At 34.8% G+C, this 17461-nt stretch overlaps 1 protein-coding gene across 1 annotated transcript; it reads left to right on the top strand.

The window, feature by feature from the left end:
* The first annotated feature begins 147 nt into the window (after positions 1-147).
* On the top strand, positions 148-16729 carry LOC100372282 (DNA-binding protein RFX2). The gene is given in 15 exon segments (XM_085503452.1): positions 148-183; positions 4881-5003; positions 5603-5840; positions 7289-7574; positions 8034-8215; positions 8476-8595; positions 8926-9169; positions 9410-9510; positions 11663-11912; positions 12138-12287; positions 12789-12997; positions 13322-13470; positions 13874-13906; positions 13909-13953; positions 14649-16729. Coding segments are annotated over 15 exon segments (2256 nt in total). The 5' UTR covers positions 148-176; the 3' UTR covers positions 14768-16729.
* Positions 16730-17461: the final 732 nt, after the last annotated feature.

Genomic DNA, 17461 nt, shown 5'->3' with positions numbered 1-17461 from the left:
TGTTCTTCCGGCAAAAGCGTGTACAAGCACGTCCATGATTCGTCAATCGTTCTTTAAGCCGCACAAACAGCAAAAATAATATAAACTTGACCTCGGTACGAGACGGAATATTTCAAGCTGGTCAGGAAAAGAATTTTCCTCGGCATCTGTATTGAACGTGAAAAAGATACTCTAGAATGATGCGTAAGTCGTGCTTTTAACTTTTCAATTTGTCAAAATATGTATTTATGTCATTGACGTTAACCAATCAAGAGACACGTTGTATCAAAGGTAGGCTATGTTGTTGTAGTGTACTGTGGTTAGGTTATTTGGCAACTGTTGCCTTGAGAATAAACGCCATAGCCACCGTAGTCCTGGCGACTGTTACCCACCAACACGGCATAAGGTGATTTTTTTCCTTTCAGTTCCTAGTCTTCCAGTCACTTAGTTCCATGTGTTCCTGCTCTCATATCTTTTAGCGCTTATACTTAGTCGATTTTTCTCGCGTTTCCTCACAAACTGACGTCGAATTCTGAGTCTTTTCTGACATGGTTTCAAAATGGCGGTTGAGTTGCGAGTTATTTGTTTTTTTTGCCATGGAAAATGCCCATTTTCCGCTGGCAAGTTTCGTCAAAAACGAAAACTTTGCAACAATCGCGATCGAGCGAACTTTGACCCATCGTTTCGACTGTTATTACGACTTGTTTGCGAGCGTAAAAACCGAGGAAAATGCTATCTCTTCTCTCTTTATTTCCTCCGTATGTTCTCAGATGTGTGGTGCGGTATTTCGTTGGCATGGTATTTTCTGTGTCCGTTTCATGTCACGAGACGACCTCACTACATGCGCGGAACAGGTGCCTTGATTTTATGTGTACATGAGCATATTTATTAATATTTTTCACCGTTTTCCGTGACTTTAATGCTTTAGTCTAAAGGCAACCTGTTTGTGGGAAAATTTCTACGTCCGCCATCGTTTTTTGGCGCAGTTTGAGCACGGATTTTTGCGTTGCCATAGTGAATTGCAAGTTGTGTACTGAAACATGTCTGAGCTGGTCTTTGCTGAATATTTACATACTCGCGCGCTTTCGATATTATTATTGTTTCTTCGCCAAACTTTGCGCTTATTCTAAATAATATTAAAAAATAATTATTCTTCTTGAAAAATAACATATATCTACTCATTTCGGTTTTGATGCTTTTGTTCAGGTTTTATTCAATTATAAATATGCTTCATTAGTGAGCTGACAAACTACAGCCTGTATCTCCTAGGATACGCTCATACATTGTAACATAGCAACCATTGTCTTATTAGTTGTTACCATGAAGACAGGAATTTTTTCAATTATAAGTGCTAAATTTTGGGGATATGTTGACTTTTATACTGCCTTCTCACGAATTGATTACCATTTCACCATTTTGGTTGTAATAATTTTCCCTTGACCTTTGTCTGGCCTTTTAAGAAATAATTGGATAAATCCTGACTGGTCATTTTTCATTTTCCAGGTGACAGATTCTGTTTATTGACCTGATAAAAATTAAACACCCGTATATTTCACCTCTGAGTCAATTGATTTTAATTTGCATTTGAGTACTAATATACTATCAATACCAGCAATTAATTTTACATAACATGGCTAAAATCTGCAGAAGTACAGAAAGTTTTTTTTATTCTTTGCAGAGAATACTGTTGTCTGTCTCACCTCTGCATGTGTCTGTATAAATAAATGAAGTACATACACCTGGATATATTTGTTTCCTTTTGTAATGTTATACTTAAAAGCAGTGTTTTTATGGTTATTCTTTTACAACACTTATTTTGAAAAGCCAGGTGCAGAAGTAGGGTTGTCTTTACAAGCCCATAACTATCGGAGTTTGCACAGCTGGTAATTGGGGGTGAGGGTTTCCCAATCTAATTGTTGTATTGATAGAAGTTGTACTAAATAATAATAATGCTTTGTGAAAATTATTGCTGTGACTTGCTTATACTAAAAGTTCTTGAACTCTTTAGTATTTTGGGTGCACTCAGTCTCTATTATATATACAGGGGTTACGGACTCGACTAGTTCTGATGAACTATATCTGTAATCCCCACCAAAAAAAAAGAAAAGTTATCTAAGTAGGATTCGTTATTTATTTATTTATTTATTTATTTATTTACATGTATTTACTACCTGTGCAACTTCTACCTTTACCGTTTTTTTTTTGTTTTTGTTTTTTTGGTGAAATAAATTTCATTCATTTCATTCATTCATTTCAAGGTCAACATTAAATAAAAAAAAATGTCTTGGACTATGGAGCTAAAAAAATAAGTGCTCCATGCATAGATTTATTGAAATTGTGAAGAAAATATTGTAGTGCATCAAGGCAATTTATCATTCTACTGAGTCCATTATGTGTGTAATTTGAATAGCATTCTGGCAAGTAGTAAGTTTATTCGCAGCTCATCTTCAAAACTTCTACAATCAACATGTTGTTGCGAGAAAGAGCCGACTGTCATTCATATCATTCAGCAAGAAAGAAAACAATATGAAGACTGTCGTCTGACAAGCAACGGTATTCAAACATTCAATTGTGGGAAGGTGAATTTACCACCATGAACTTTGAGCCCTGTAACTGAATATAAACTGATAAGAACTTTGTCCATTATCTGAATTTTGAATATCTCCACCTTGTATAACCAATTACAACCATGTTTATGTTTGTTGCTATCTCAGCTGTTTCTACACATGTTCTCGACTGGTACATGCTGACATTATCGATTGCTGTCAGAGTCTTAATTGAAGTCACTCTGGTCTTAGTGAGTCTTCAGTGAAACCTGGCTTTCTTTATGGTGACTTCAAAACACCATATTTTTTTATGAACAGTTTTATAATTTACTGAATGTGGCTTCATTTTATACAGTGAGCTTTATAAAAAACACTAGATTGTCTTGCTAATATAAATTTTTGGGTTGTTTTAAATTTGCTCAGTTAATTCATTGAGCTGATGGTTTGATTATTAAATTCATGGCATTTCAACAAAGTACTAAGAGAACCATAAAACCATATTTGAATTTATAAATTGGTTTTGGGATCGTTCTCTTCAATTATTTCTGAAATCCCTTTCTTCCACAGTAATCCCTTTGGTGTGATTTTTGGCTGAACATGTTTTTTTAAGAGACAATAGTAATTGTGTTCCCATCTTGTTGTATTTGCACAAACAATCAACTCTGAATGCACTTGAATTTCCTTTTTAGTCAGAAGGTAGTGAGGGAAGATTAAACAATAGTCCATTCCATTGTTTATTCCCACCCAACACTGTGAATGCATAGGTGTTGAATACCACTTATCTCTTAGCAGTGGCAGACATGGCTTGCAGTTACATGTGATAATTTGCATATACCAGTATAAACAAGTAAAATGATATTAGCCTGGACATGCCTTTTATTCTTATTTTCCTGTGTATGGAGCAATAAATTATTTTTTGCAATTAACTGTTGCATGTGCCTGTGTTAACTATGCCACTATCAGAAGAATGTTGAGGTGATGTCACAAGTTATTCTAAAATTTAGGCTTTCAGTTGTGATTAGAAGTTTCGTGATATGCAAATGTTTTTCACACATCTCATAATACGAGCTTTTTTGTTGTGTTGTGTGTAAAAAGGTCATAAAAGTTCATTTACTTCATATTTTAATCTTGAAAATTACTTAAGTGCATAATTAATTTGTTATGGTATAGCCACTTGTACTATCCCTGTATTAGAGAAAGAAGAGTTTAGCCGACATGTTGGGAATTTGTCTCTGTGTTAGTATCAACAACTTAAAGTGTGTCATTTCAACTTTTTGCAAGTTTTTGCGCATGTGTTAAATATATTAAGAGACAGGGAGGACTGATTATAAGTTTACTCAATTTGTATATTTGGAGCCTGTTATGGAACCCCTAATGTAGTGCATACAAAGCCAAGCTCACCAAAAATCTTAAAATGATGATGCCAATTGAATTATTTCACAATACAGTTATTGTGAATAATTATTAATTAACTTTTAAATGCAGCATATATAGAATATGTTTGTTTTGCACCTTACTTCACCTGGTACTACCTGGGTTTTGGGGGTGGGGTAATTTAGTTTAGTAGTGGTGAGGTTTTTTTTTTTTGACCTGATGTATTTAATGTTTACCTTTTTAAAACTTGCCATTTTCTGTTTGAGTGATTATTGTGGTTTTGATGCTAGCTGATGAAATAAAAAAGAAGGGTTATAAGGTTATACAAAAGTTGCAAAGGTTATACATGTCCATCTTTTTTTGTGGAAAAAAAATTGATCTGGTAATCCAAGCATGAAAAGTTTGACTCTTTGCTATTCAGGTAAACTTTGCTTTGGATTAGGGATTATTTTTGGTGATTACCATTGCAGAGAAAGAATGTCAGATTGATTCAGATAAGCTAGCTGAAGTTTCTATGTTTTAGAGTTAAGCATTTCCATAGATACTACTCTTTTATAAGTCACCATGGCTACCTGATAAAAGTTTCATTTCTATGCATCTACAAAGGTGTGTAAAGTTTTTATTCTTGTATATGTGTTGTCGGTTTGTTGCCCTGGTGAACTGATTTTCAGTCTTTGCAGTCGCCATGGAAAACAAGTTGATTGCGCTGGAAACTGCTAGAGTACCGTAGCAACCAATAATAGCATAGAAACAGGTTGGTGGAATGAGTCAGCTTGGGAGTGGAGAAGACAAAGTCGCTTTGACAAAATGTAACTGCCGTGTTGCTATGTGTTCATTGCTCATCCTCTGTCAGATTTATTTCCACTACTCTTCTAATATTAAATAAAAACATCAACTGCTGAGAAAGAAAAAAACTGTGTGGAAGTAAATAAAATGGAGACAGATTGCCATGGTAACCAACGGTTTCTATAATTTTTGCAGATATGGCCACACAGAGCCCGTATGAGATGCAAGCAGCCAGTATAACACAGTCAGTGCAGGAGCAGCAGACCATAGCACCACAGACTCTCATCCAACAAGGACAGCAGTTTGTACAAGTGACAGGTAAACACGTCACCTGGTAACCACTAGAGTACAGCATTTCTAGTTGTCTCTCTTTAGACAACTGTTGTCAAGTTGTACTGGCCAGCCGTTCCTCATTAGCCACGTCTTAATCCCACATTGTTCATTGTTACTAACTGGAGTCACTAACAATGTATATCTGTGAGCATGGTGCACAGTTATGTCATTCTTGCTGTTTCTCATTGTGTGTCTATTCTCAGTTGTGATCTACACATGGGAGTCTACTGCTTCATTCAGATTATTTATTGAGCTGATTCAACTTAATGCGATCAAAAGTCACTGCATTCAGCCAAACCACACCCCAAAATAATCTGTATCTATACTGTAATTTCGTAATTCTTTATTTAACAGAAATTGTAACCCATTGTAAAAAATGTTGCAATGGATTCTGATTCTTGAGTTTGTAACTAGCGTTAATGGTTGTATTCAAGACTTTGGATTCCATAGAGCAGTTTAGTGCTATTGCATACCAAGTTCTGTCTATCTAAGGGAGGTAATGGATCCTTTCTTTTATGTAGTCAAGTTTAGATACTTATTATTTCATTGTTAGTATTTTTGAACAAGTCTCTAATTTATTTTAGTTGCAGGAGCTGGTGATGCACTAACCAAAGACAGTACCACTTCAGAAGGAGCAGTCAATTTACAGACTTCTCAAACAAAACAAGCTTTGTCCCAGCAGCAGCAGCAGCAACAACAACAACAACAACAGCAGCAACAACAGCAGCAACAGCAGCATCAAGCTCCAACAGTTTATCCGAGTCATGTTCAGTTTGTAGAAGGTTCTACTGCAGATCAGTCTATATACTCTAATGGTACAATGTAAGTGGTGCCTCAATTACTTGATGTGTACGAGTTATGCACTAACGTTGTCACTGTCCAACTCAATGACACTAACTTTACTTCAACATACTATTCAACATATCGCCAACATGCTATTTAAATTTGAGAAAAAGACTGCCCTCAATCATCATTTTTTGTTCGGTTGACTGACTACAAGTCAAGCATTGTGTAATTGGTCGACTTGAAAGCAGGCTGATATACAGAGTTAAAATAAAGTTACTGTCATCGAGAATGCAAGATTGTTGGATTTTATTAAAAGTTAATGTAATATGCTATGCAAATGTTCAAATATGTAAGTGTTTGATGGTCTTGTTGAAAATGTAATGTGTGCTTATAATGTATCATTGAAAGATGCCTTGATTCCAAAGCATTTTTATAACAGACATACTTTTCACGGTTGTCACTGTATATATCTCATGGATTTATAAATATATAAATAAATATATATAATTTGGATTAGTCAGTCATAATTATAATATTAATAATCATTTTGTTTTGAAAGTAAAATTAAGCAAAACTTGATGCAAATCGGTATCCGCCATGGTTTTTTTCTGTGACCTGATAGATCAAGCTGTGGTGGTGAAATTACTAGTATCTGTGAATTTCTGAATATGGCCAATGCAACCCAGAAGTGATTTAGCGATGTTAAAGTACAATCCTTTTGGCTTCGATTTTCAATTTAAAAAAAAAAAAAAATATTTTAATTTTATATGGTGATAACAGCTCATTGTCACAATGGACTTTACCCATACAGCATTGTATTTTTGAATAGATGTCCATGACTACGAAAAAATTTGAATCTAATTTAGGTACCGGGAAAGGTTGAAATGATGTCTAAAGTAGAATGTAGTAAATGCTTGTTAAAAACTTTTGCTAACATAATAAATTAATTTCAGTTTGATACAAGAAATAAATGTTCCATTTAATGATAATTCACACTATGGATAAATTATGCATTGTTGCGCTAACTGTATGCAATTATTACCTGTATATAATGTATTTGTACTGCCAATCATATCTCCAGTATGTTTGTGGTAAATGCTATTATTTCTGTAAACTTGTTGTCATGTTGCTTTTTGGTGTGCACATTATCTTTGAAATATTGGTGAACATGGTAACCTCAGTAACTAACAATTTGCATTTCTGTCAGTTATTTTGAAATGTACATATTTTCTTTTTTCTTTGATGATTATAAGGTTTTTTTTCTTTTTTTTTTCATTTTGTAAATTCTAACAATTTTTTTTTATTATTTCCTATTCTGCTATTCTGCTTTTTGTCTTGCTTCTGCTTCCTCGGTCTGTTCTGATAACAACCATCCTATTTATTCATCCCACTTCTTTATGTGTGCCATCCGTCTACCCTGCACCATGTCATCTTTCCTTGTCTGTCTCTTTCCCCTGTTACTGTTACTATCTCTAAAATCATAGGACCACAACCTACCCTTACAGCGATGGTACCACCACTATGTACACACAAGCCACCCAACCTGCTGGAGCCTACTACAATGCACAAGGTACCACCACACCAGCTGGGGTTGTCACAACTCAGACCGTACAGAACGTCAGCACTTTGGGCGCTCTCAACACTGTGGGAGCAGTAGGACTTGGCCAGACAATCATGACACAGACCGGTGGCACCTACCTTGTCTCTGGACACACCATGGATGGAGAAGGCCATCCCATCACCCACACAACTCGTGCTTCACCCGCAACAGTAAGTGATTATGAGACACATTAATCATGTCAGTGTTGTCCTTGTCTGCATGGTTTGTGTCCATGACAGTGGAATGTGTAAGCGAGTAGATTGTCCATGTATTGTTCTCATTTGTCAGAATTATTGCTAAACATAATCATTTAGTTTAAACTGCATGACTGTGTTACAGTGTTTTTACTCGGTGCTAGTCATGGATTTTGTTTGTTATGATATGACCCAAAGTTTTATAATGGTATCTGTAAACTTGTAATTATGTATGACCAAACTATTGCATGCGTATTTGAGATTTAGTATGTATTATTATTTGTTATTTGCCTAAGTGTTTATAATAATTGTTGAAGAAATTCCTGCAATACATTGCATATTTAATTTCAGTGTTTAATAGATTTCTATTAATTGTTGGCGTCAACTTCTCAGTTGGTCATTGTTAAGTTAATGTAGGCCTTTTTTCATTATGAGGTCCAATGGCTGGTGGATAATTATGAGACAGCTGAGGGTGTTAGTTTACCTAGGAGTACACTGTACAATCATTACTTAAGGCATTGTCAAGAACAGAAGCTTGATCCCGTTAATGCAGCAAGTTTTGGTAAACTCATCCGCTCAGTGTTCTTGGGACTGCGAACCAGGAGACTTGGTACAAGGTATGGTGTATTAAAGACGGACGGACGGACGGACAGACAGACAGATTGATTGACTGACTGACTGACTGACTGACTAATACAGGATTGTGTTTCTTTACTAATATCTAGACAGTTAATATCTTGATTATTCATATGTTCTGTGTTCCTTTTAACATTGATGGGACTCTTCTCATAAACATGAATGTATGTTTTTCCAAATTTGCTGATATCTTTTACCCTGGTTCCTTTACTTATGCAAGGTTGTTTTATTTATTTGACAGGGGCAATTCTAAATATCATTATTACGGTATTCGCATCAAAGCTACATCGCCATTGAATCAACTGCAAGATGATGTCAATACCACTGCTATGCGTCAACAACCAATCAATTCAGGAAAGAGGTAACAACTCAATTTATTTCAAATTCTGTTCATCACTAGGTCTTGTAATGAATTGTCTTAATGGAAATCAAAACTAATTATGTTTTATTTCCATAGCATATGGTGATATAGTGATGACAGCTTGATGGATTTAACTGTTTATTGCTTTTGCTTTATTGTTTTCTTGATGTTAGTTGTTTCTTTCCTTTCCCATGTTTTACCTACTGTAATTTGTATCACGCTTTATTTGCTTGTAATAGTCTGTACTCTTAAGCACACTTCTTGACTACAACTAAACCACAGTGATATTTGCTGATTCAAACTGTTTGATCACTTCTTTGTTGTGGTTAGATTTAAAGCCAGCACTGCACTCGGTAAAGATGGATCTGATGGCAGCGACATCACAAGCAATACACATAATGCTGTGGTTTCAGAGGCTCAGCAGCAGCAGAATTCTCATCAACAATACCTGGGTGATGCTACCCAAGCCTTACCGCAGTTTAGTGATATTGAATTCGGCGAGAGCAAGTTACCGGACGGTGTCACAAAGGCGGACATAAAAGCTTTCCAGTGTCTGTACAGAGAACATTGTGAGGTAGGCACCTTATATTTCACATAAATCAAGTTGATGTGTTTTGATGCATCCCACACTCGCCACCTTTTTAGTATTGCTATTTTTGTCTCCACTGTAATGTGTATGCTTTAATAGTAATATTTATATTGTTTGGAATTGACAAAATTGTGTCATCAGAGAACACTGATGAACTAGCACAAATGTGAATGAACCGTTTTTGTCACGTTACATGTACACTAATTCAAACTTATTATATTCTAGGCAATCTTAGACGTGGTTGTCAATCTCCAGTTTGCACTCATTGAAGCGCTTTGGCAAACATTCTGGAGAAATCCACCTACAGAAACCCAGACTAACACAAAGTAAGTTTTATTTGTCGTTTAAGCAAAGGAATGACCCCAAGGATCGACCCCAGTCTGTCCCCAACTGTATCTTAGTGCCAAACTTCTGAATTGTTTCATGTATTGTCAATTCTTTCAAATTTATAGAAACACTAATTTACACGTGTTATCACTGCGTGCAAGAAAACTTGGAAAGTTGAACATTACTTGCTTCCTATGTTACTTGTGTTTAATTTAAACAGAATTTAACAGAAATAACTTTGATAAATGATGCAATCTGTCAGTTTCCAATTAATGTGAACACCTCAAATTTCAGATTAGATTTTTGGTTAAGTTGCTGTATTGCAGACAGTGACATACAGTGTTATACTGAAGACATTGCACACTAGATCTTTAACTATCATATCTGCAACACTATTGCAGACAGTGACATACAGTGTTATACTGAAGACATTGCACACTAGATCTTTAACTATCATATCTGCAACACTATTGCAGACAGTGACATACAGTGTTATACTGAAGACATTGCACACTAGATCTTTAACTATCATATCTGGAACACTATTGCAGACAGTGACATACAGTGTTATACTGAAGACATTGCACACTAGATCTTTAACTATCATATCTGTAACACTATTGCAGACAGTGACATACAGTGTTATACTGAAGACATTGCACACTAGATCTTTAACTATCATATCTGTAACACTATTGCAGACAGTGACATACAGTGTTATACTGAAGACATTGCACACTAGATCTTTAACTATCATATCTGCAACACTATTGCAGACAGTGACATACAGTGTTATACTGAAGACATTGCACACTAGATCTTTAACTATCATATCTGCAACACTATTGCAGACAGTGACATACAGTGTTATACTGAAGACATTGCACACTAGATCTTTAACTATCATATCTGCAACACTATTGCAGACAGTGACATACAGTGTTATACTGAAGACATTGCACACTAGATCTTTAACTATCATATCTGTAACACTATTGCAGACAGTGACATACAGTGTTATACTGAAGACATTGCACACTAGATCTTTAACTATCATATCTGTAACACTATTGCAGACAGTGACATACAGTGTTATACTGAAGACATTGCACACTAGATCTTTAACTATCATATCTGCAACACTATTGCAGACAGTGACATACAGTGTTATACTGAAGACATTGCACACTAGATCTTTAACTATCATATCTGTAACACTATTGCAGACAGTGACATACAGTGTTATACTGAAGACATTGCACACTAGATCTTTAACTATCATATCTGCAACACTATTGCAGACAGTGACATACAGTGTTATACTGAAGACATTGCACACTAGATCTTTAACTATCATATCTGCAACACTATTGCAGACAGTGACATACAGTGTTATACTGAAGACATTGCACACTAGATCTTTAACTATCATATCTGGAACACTATTGCAGACAGTGACATACAGTGTTATACTGAAGACATTGCACACTAGATCTTTAACTATCATATCTGTAACACTATTGCAGACAGTGACATACAGTGTTATACTGAAGACATTGCACACTAGATCTTTAACTATCATATCTGCAACACTATTGCAGACAGTGACATACAGTGTTATACTGAAGACATTGCACACTAGATCTTTAACTATCATATCTGCAACACTATTGCAGACAGTGACATACAGTGTTATACTGAAGACATTGCACACTAGATCTTTAACTATCATATCTGGAACACTATTGCAGACAGTGACATACAGTGTTATACTGAAGACATTGCACACTAGATCTTTAACTATCATATCTGTAACACTATTGCAGACAGTGACATACAGTGTTATACTGAAGACATTGCACACTAGATCTTTAACTATCATATCTGCAACACTATTGCAGATAGGAATTCAACCAGTGCTGTAATAAAGATGCCATTAGATCTGCCATCACTTATGGCTTTCTTTTATTCTATGCTAAAATCTTGAAACTAAATTTTTTCTGACATTACAGCAATGAGAACATGCAATACAAAATATTTATGAACAAATTATTTTCAGTTATTTATTGTTAGTTTCCATATAGTTAATGGTTACTGTTCTTTTGGCACAATTGGCCATGTAATTGAATGATTTCTTCTTCCTTGTTTCAGTGAAAATGAACCAGAAAAAAGGTTATCCAAAGTTAAGCTATATGCACTATGTAAAAGTGACCCTGTGCTGCGGTATTTGCAACATTATGATCATATGTTGTATCAGGGATTAGTAGAAGTCCTTATACCAGACGTACTCCGACCAATCCCCAGTGCACTTACACAAGCTATCAGAAATTTTGCAAAGAGTCTAGAAGGGTGGCTAAAAAATGGCATGCAAGGTGTGCCGCAAGAAATGATATCAGTTAAAGTAAGTACCGATACATTTTAGTTTTTAGATTGCTGTAGTGTAAATGATTTTTTATAAGACTCCCTGTTGTTTGAAACCTAAATTGAAACTGTTTTGAAATTCTATACAAAACAGTTTACAAACTAGTATAAATAGATTGTTACATCCTAACAGCATATATATTGTAATCAACAAAATTATTTTCCTGTCCAACACATGACTGTAATACTTGTGTATCTTCCACAGTTAGGGGCAGTGAGTGCTTTCGCACAAACACTCCGAAGGTATACATCGCTGAATCACTTGGCACAAGCAGCGAGGGCGGTCTTACAAAATAGCTCACAGATTAGTCAGATGCTAAGCGACCTCAATCGGGTAGATTTTGCAAATGTCCAGGTAAGAAATTTCCTTGCTTCCTTGAATTTGCCCCTTATGTTATACCCCTTGGTAAATTGGTTTAATTATGCATCATAATGGTGTTTTACATTTATTAAAATAATGTGTGGTCATTTCCCCAGGCAGTGGCTGTCTATCTCTCACAAACTTAACCCACATGCTTTTTTTTTTTTTTTTGCGTTTGATTTTTTTCTCACTTGGTATGTACCAATTTCCTACCTGATTGGTGTCGGTGGGTAGGTGAATAGATGGATTGCTTGGTTTAGTATGAAGGCACAAAGCTTGCTGATATTCATGTTTATTTCTTGCTACATTTAATTTAGAAAACTAATTGGTCTGAATGTATTATGCATGTAACTGACATATTGATTTGCCCTACCTGTCATCAAAGTAGTGATGTCTTAGGAATGTTTAGATGTAGAACAGTTAAAATAGCTTTGTTTTTCTGTGTCTTCAAATCTCTCTAAAGTATATACTATGTGTTTTATCTGCACAAAAAAGGAGCAAGCATCATGGGTATGTCAGTGTGATGATCAAGTAGTACAAAGGCTGGAACAAGACTTCAAGATGACACTGCAGAACCAGAACACATTGGAACAGTGGGCTATCTGGTTAGAAGGTGTAGTAAACCAAGTGTTGAAACCACATGAGGGTCAACCAGATTTCCCCAAAGCAGCCCGACAGTTCCTGCTGAAATGGTCATTCTATAGGTGAGTAACACAATAATTATTCACTGAATTTTAATTTTGATGATACCATAAGTAACATCTGCTATGTAGAGATGATGTACAAGTAACTCATTGTTTTTGTGTCAAATTCATGAATGTAAATATGGTCAAAACATAAAAATGGTAGTGAAAATAAATGATTGATAGTATCTGGGGTCTACCCTTAATTAATCTACCATTCAATGTACATTAACACATTACAAGTCGTAGGAAGTGCACATAGATATTCAATACTTCTCTATGATCATGAGTTTCAATAATTTTTTTTGTCAAACATGTAACTGTTTTTCATTTATACATTCACAGTTCCATGGTTATCCGAGATTTAACTTTACGTAGTGCTGCCAGCTTTGGTTCATTCCACTTGATCCGTCTGCTGTATGATGAGTACATGTTTTACTTGATTGAACATAAAGTAGCTGCCGCCACAGGGGAGACCCCAATTGCCGTCATGGGTAAGTTGTCATATATGCAGGTGACTGATGTATTGGATCAGTACAAGTACAGTAGGCTTTGCTTGGAGTGAAGATTCTATGCTCATATGATGTAAAATCTCTTCCACCTTCTCAAAATAACACCTCCCAACATACATGATTACTTCACATTGATTTCTTTTGAAAAGTAGCTTTCATTTGTGATGAAATTAAATTGCACAATTATATTCCCCTTTCAACTTAGAAATCTGATTCCCATTACAATCCTCTCCAAGTTTATCACAAATGCTACCCTTAGTGGGCACTGTATCACAGTGGTGAAAACTGTCTGTATTCTGAGACCTTAAAAGTTGTTGTGATGTTTGTTTTGTTTTGTCTTTATTAGCTGTTGATTTGTAATTTTAATGTTATTTTCACCCCGTAGAAAGCCTACTGCCCTTGGCAAATGAGTCCACAGAGTAAAATTCTTTGAAGAGAAAATGGAATTTAAAAATAAAAATAAAGGTGATTATTTTAGTAGGCTAAATAACAAGGACAACACCTGCAGTGCTTTACAAAACCTCTTTGGCCTGAATTGTCTCATGTAACCACATTGGACCTGTCAGCAACATTGATTGTTTTGTAAGGTACCACAGGATCTTTTCCCCATTTCATACTCATCTCAAAAATTCATTTTAATCAACAAAGTTGCTAATGAATTTGCCTTCTGTCTTGTTTTTATCTAGACAGTGAGTTAGTTCATTTTTGCATTGCTTGACTAATTAAATTTCACAAACATGAAAAACGGGGTGCTAGGCTTTGTATGGACATATCTTGCGTGTGGTGTTACAAACAATGAGCTATGATTGCATTCTCATCTTAAATAGAATATCTATACTTTGACATACATTCACACACTAATTTCAGTTTTTTGAAAAATTGCCTAATTATCCTGAGCTTATATACATGTATAATCATTTCTCTCCACATCCTGAATTAACAAGTACAACTCATGTTATACTTGCTTCAAATAATGCTTTTGTTATCTCACACAAAACATTGCCAACACTAACACTCACAATATGTGCTTGTCCACTATTCTAATTCATACATGAGCTTTGAATTCAGTATACGTTTGAATAATGCAACAATTATATTATCATTGGTTAAGTGTGAAATGAAAACTAAGCAATGTGAACGTTGTTTCTTCTTGTTAACAGACAAGGGTGAGACAGACGAGGAGGAGGAAGAAGATGAAGAAGAGGAAGATGATGATGACAATTTACTGATTATGAACTCACCAAGTAAAAGACTTAAACCATCAGTGGATGTTGTATAGAATACAAAAACCCAAAGATATAAAGATGACATTTTATAAGTAGTTTAATTTTATCAGTCAGCTGTTAGATATTTGATACCAGTACATTTGTTTAGAAAATTGTTTTGATATTGTTCAAACTGGAACAGTTCTCAAATACTTCAAACTTTTCACATATATTTTTGTTGGGGAGGGGGGATGGGGTCATTTTGACTTTAAAACCCTACTGAATGGTTCAGTTGATTTGCATTTTTTCGTAATTAGAATGGAAAGATGATACATTGAAAGATTTTATTGCAAAGCTGGCTGTATACAGTTTGCTGTAAGGTTTACTAAATAAGGGAATACTGGTATTTAATACATAGTTGGGTTTTATTTGAAAAGAAAAATTGACAATGATTCATCCTAAATTTTGGGAATTCTAATATTAGCTAAAGCTGAATATAAATTTCTGTTATGAGGAGTCAACATTTTTGTTAACATTCTTTAGCTCCCCTCGCGTAAGTTATTGAGAAACATTTTTTTTAATACATTTTTTGAAATTTTTAAAAAAAATCAACATACAGTTTGTAAAGTTTAAATGTATTGTTTTAATTTAAAACTATTCAAAGAGAATTCAGACTTGTGAATATCTTGTTTTTTTCAAATGACAGTATATGATAAGTAATTTGAAAGAGAGATAAGAAAATCTTTATCAGTAGGCAATGTATGAAAGTTGTGAATTTAATTTGTTGTGTTATTATAGACACATTGTGTATTTGTTGTAAAACTGCCTTTTCTATAAATAGTTAAACATCATGTCTAAAGAGATGGTTTGTCAACATTGACTTTTTTGTAAAAGTACTTTTTTTTCTGAAATGTTTGTTTTTGTTATTTCTTGACAAAAATGTTCATTTTTAAAAAAAAGACTAAGCCAAGACGAAAAAAAAAAACGCTCATAGACAACACTGAATGAGTGAAAGAAAAACATCTTTCATCTTATCACGTTTTAAGTTTTTGATAAATTTAGCAAAAAATAAAAAACTGAGAAAAAGAAAACGAGTTTTGTATAAATATAGTATCTTTATTATGCAAGAAGTTTTCTTACTGTCTTCGGTTTTCTCAGCTACCTGACTATTTTGAACTTTGTGATGTGTTTCAATTTATTTGGACAAAAAGATTTTTTTAGAACCTGCCATCTGTATCACAGAATATATCAGATTTGCACTGAACAAGCTTTGTATGGTGGTAATGAACTCGTATGTTCCTGTCAATGTCATTCCATGCCAGGCTACAACATTTACAATGTGAATCCTTCATCTTGTTCCTGCAGTGTATTGTGGGTAATGCAGTCAGCAGTGCTGTAGAAGTCGATATCGATAGCAAATAAACTAGTTGGAAATTGTTTGTTCATTGCAATTCTGTTACAAAAGATTTGATCTTGCTTAGTATCATGTACAATTTGGTTAGTAAACTGAGTGCAACATGTGATGGCAGTGTGCCCCCTATATGATGCCTTAGTTATTTGGTTTTCGCTTGAAACGAGTGAATTCAGTGTGTTTTGGATCTCATCTCGAAGAAAAAAAATTATATATCGTATTTACTATATCAGAAGTGCACCGCCGATAGAAACCATGATTTCAGCAGTTTTTGGATTCCAGCCCAACACTTCTGTGAACTGCTTTGGTTGTATTTTTGTAAGCACCTCTTTTAAAGCAAATGCAGTATATGCACATACTATGCAACTTGTTCATGAGATTTAGGTGAAATATGCCCTCTGTGTACTCTGCTCTTTAACTGCAGCTTTCAATCTCTTAACACTCACCATTTAACGACACACCAACAAGGCTTAGTTGGGACTGCAGAAATTTACACCTTTAATTCAAAGCAATTTAATTCATGTACAGAAATGTAGGAATATTTTCACTTGTACTCATTTGAGATTGCCCTCAAAGTTACTGGATTGTCATGACAGTGTTTCATTAAAATGGCAAATATCATTTATCCTTGTGCTATCAGTGAAGTTTGTTGTGTGCGAGGCGATGTGTAAATTTATTATTCATGTTTTATGGTAAAGCACTTACAGTGGAATTTTCATTCACTGTTCCCTCTAAAAACAAATCAGGTCTGTACTTCATCCCAGAGCATCTATGTATCAAGTTTCTTTAAAATAAAGACTTGTATGCTTTGCACTTGCAAGTGAAAACTAACAGTGAATCTTTTGAATAGGCAATCAATATTAGTTACAATTCTTCTATATAGCCTGACAAAAATACATGGCCAGATTATTTTAGACTTCTTCAAGGTTACAAGGATACCGCAAAGTATGCACAAAGACAGTATACCAAGAGCATCAACTGACATGCAGCGGAGGTTGATGTGACGACTGAGTACATTGAGGTATTGTCATAATAACCTCATTGTACATCTTTTCCTTCCAAGGAAACATCATGGGAATCTAAAAAGTTTATACAGAATCAGCAAACTTCTTTGTGTGGAGTCCGGGTAAACCCCGATGGCAGTCATGTTTATTATTAGAGAAAGCTTACGCGCGTAATCATTCCATATTGGGAATTCACATTTTCTAATATTATAGGATGAAAATACCCTATAAAATACAGCAAAATTACGACACGCTGTAACTTATGGCGTTACGGTGACAGATGTATAATAAATTTATTTATTTCATGATATCTAAAAGTTGAAATTTCTTGACAATAATACACAAAAAAAAAA

This window comes from Saccoglossus kowalevskii, chromosome 9 (genome assembly GCF_978046115.1).
Source record: "Saccoglossus kowalevskii chromosome 9, keSacKowa6.1, whole genome shotgun sequence".
NCBI classification, from domain to species: Eukaryota; Metazoa; Hemichordata; class Enteropneusta; family Harrimaniidae; genus Saccoglossus; species Saccoglossus kowalevskii.
Note: the sequence above shows the minus strand (reverse complement) of the source record. Positions and strands in the feature narration are given on the sequence as shown.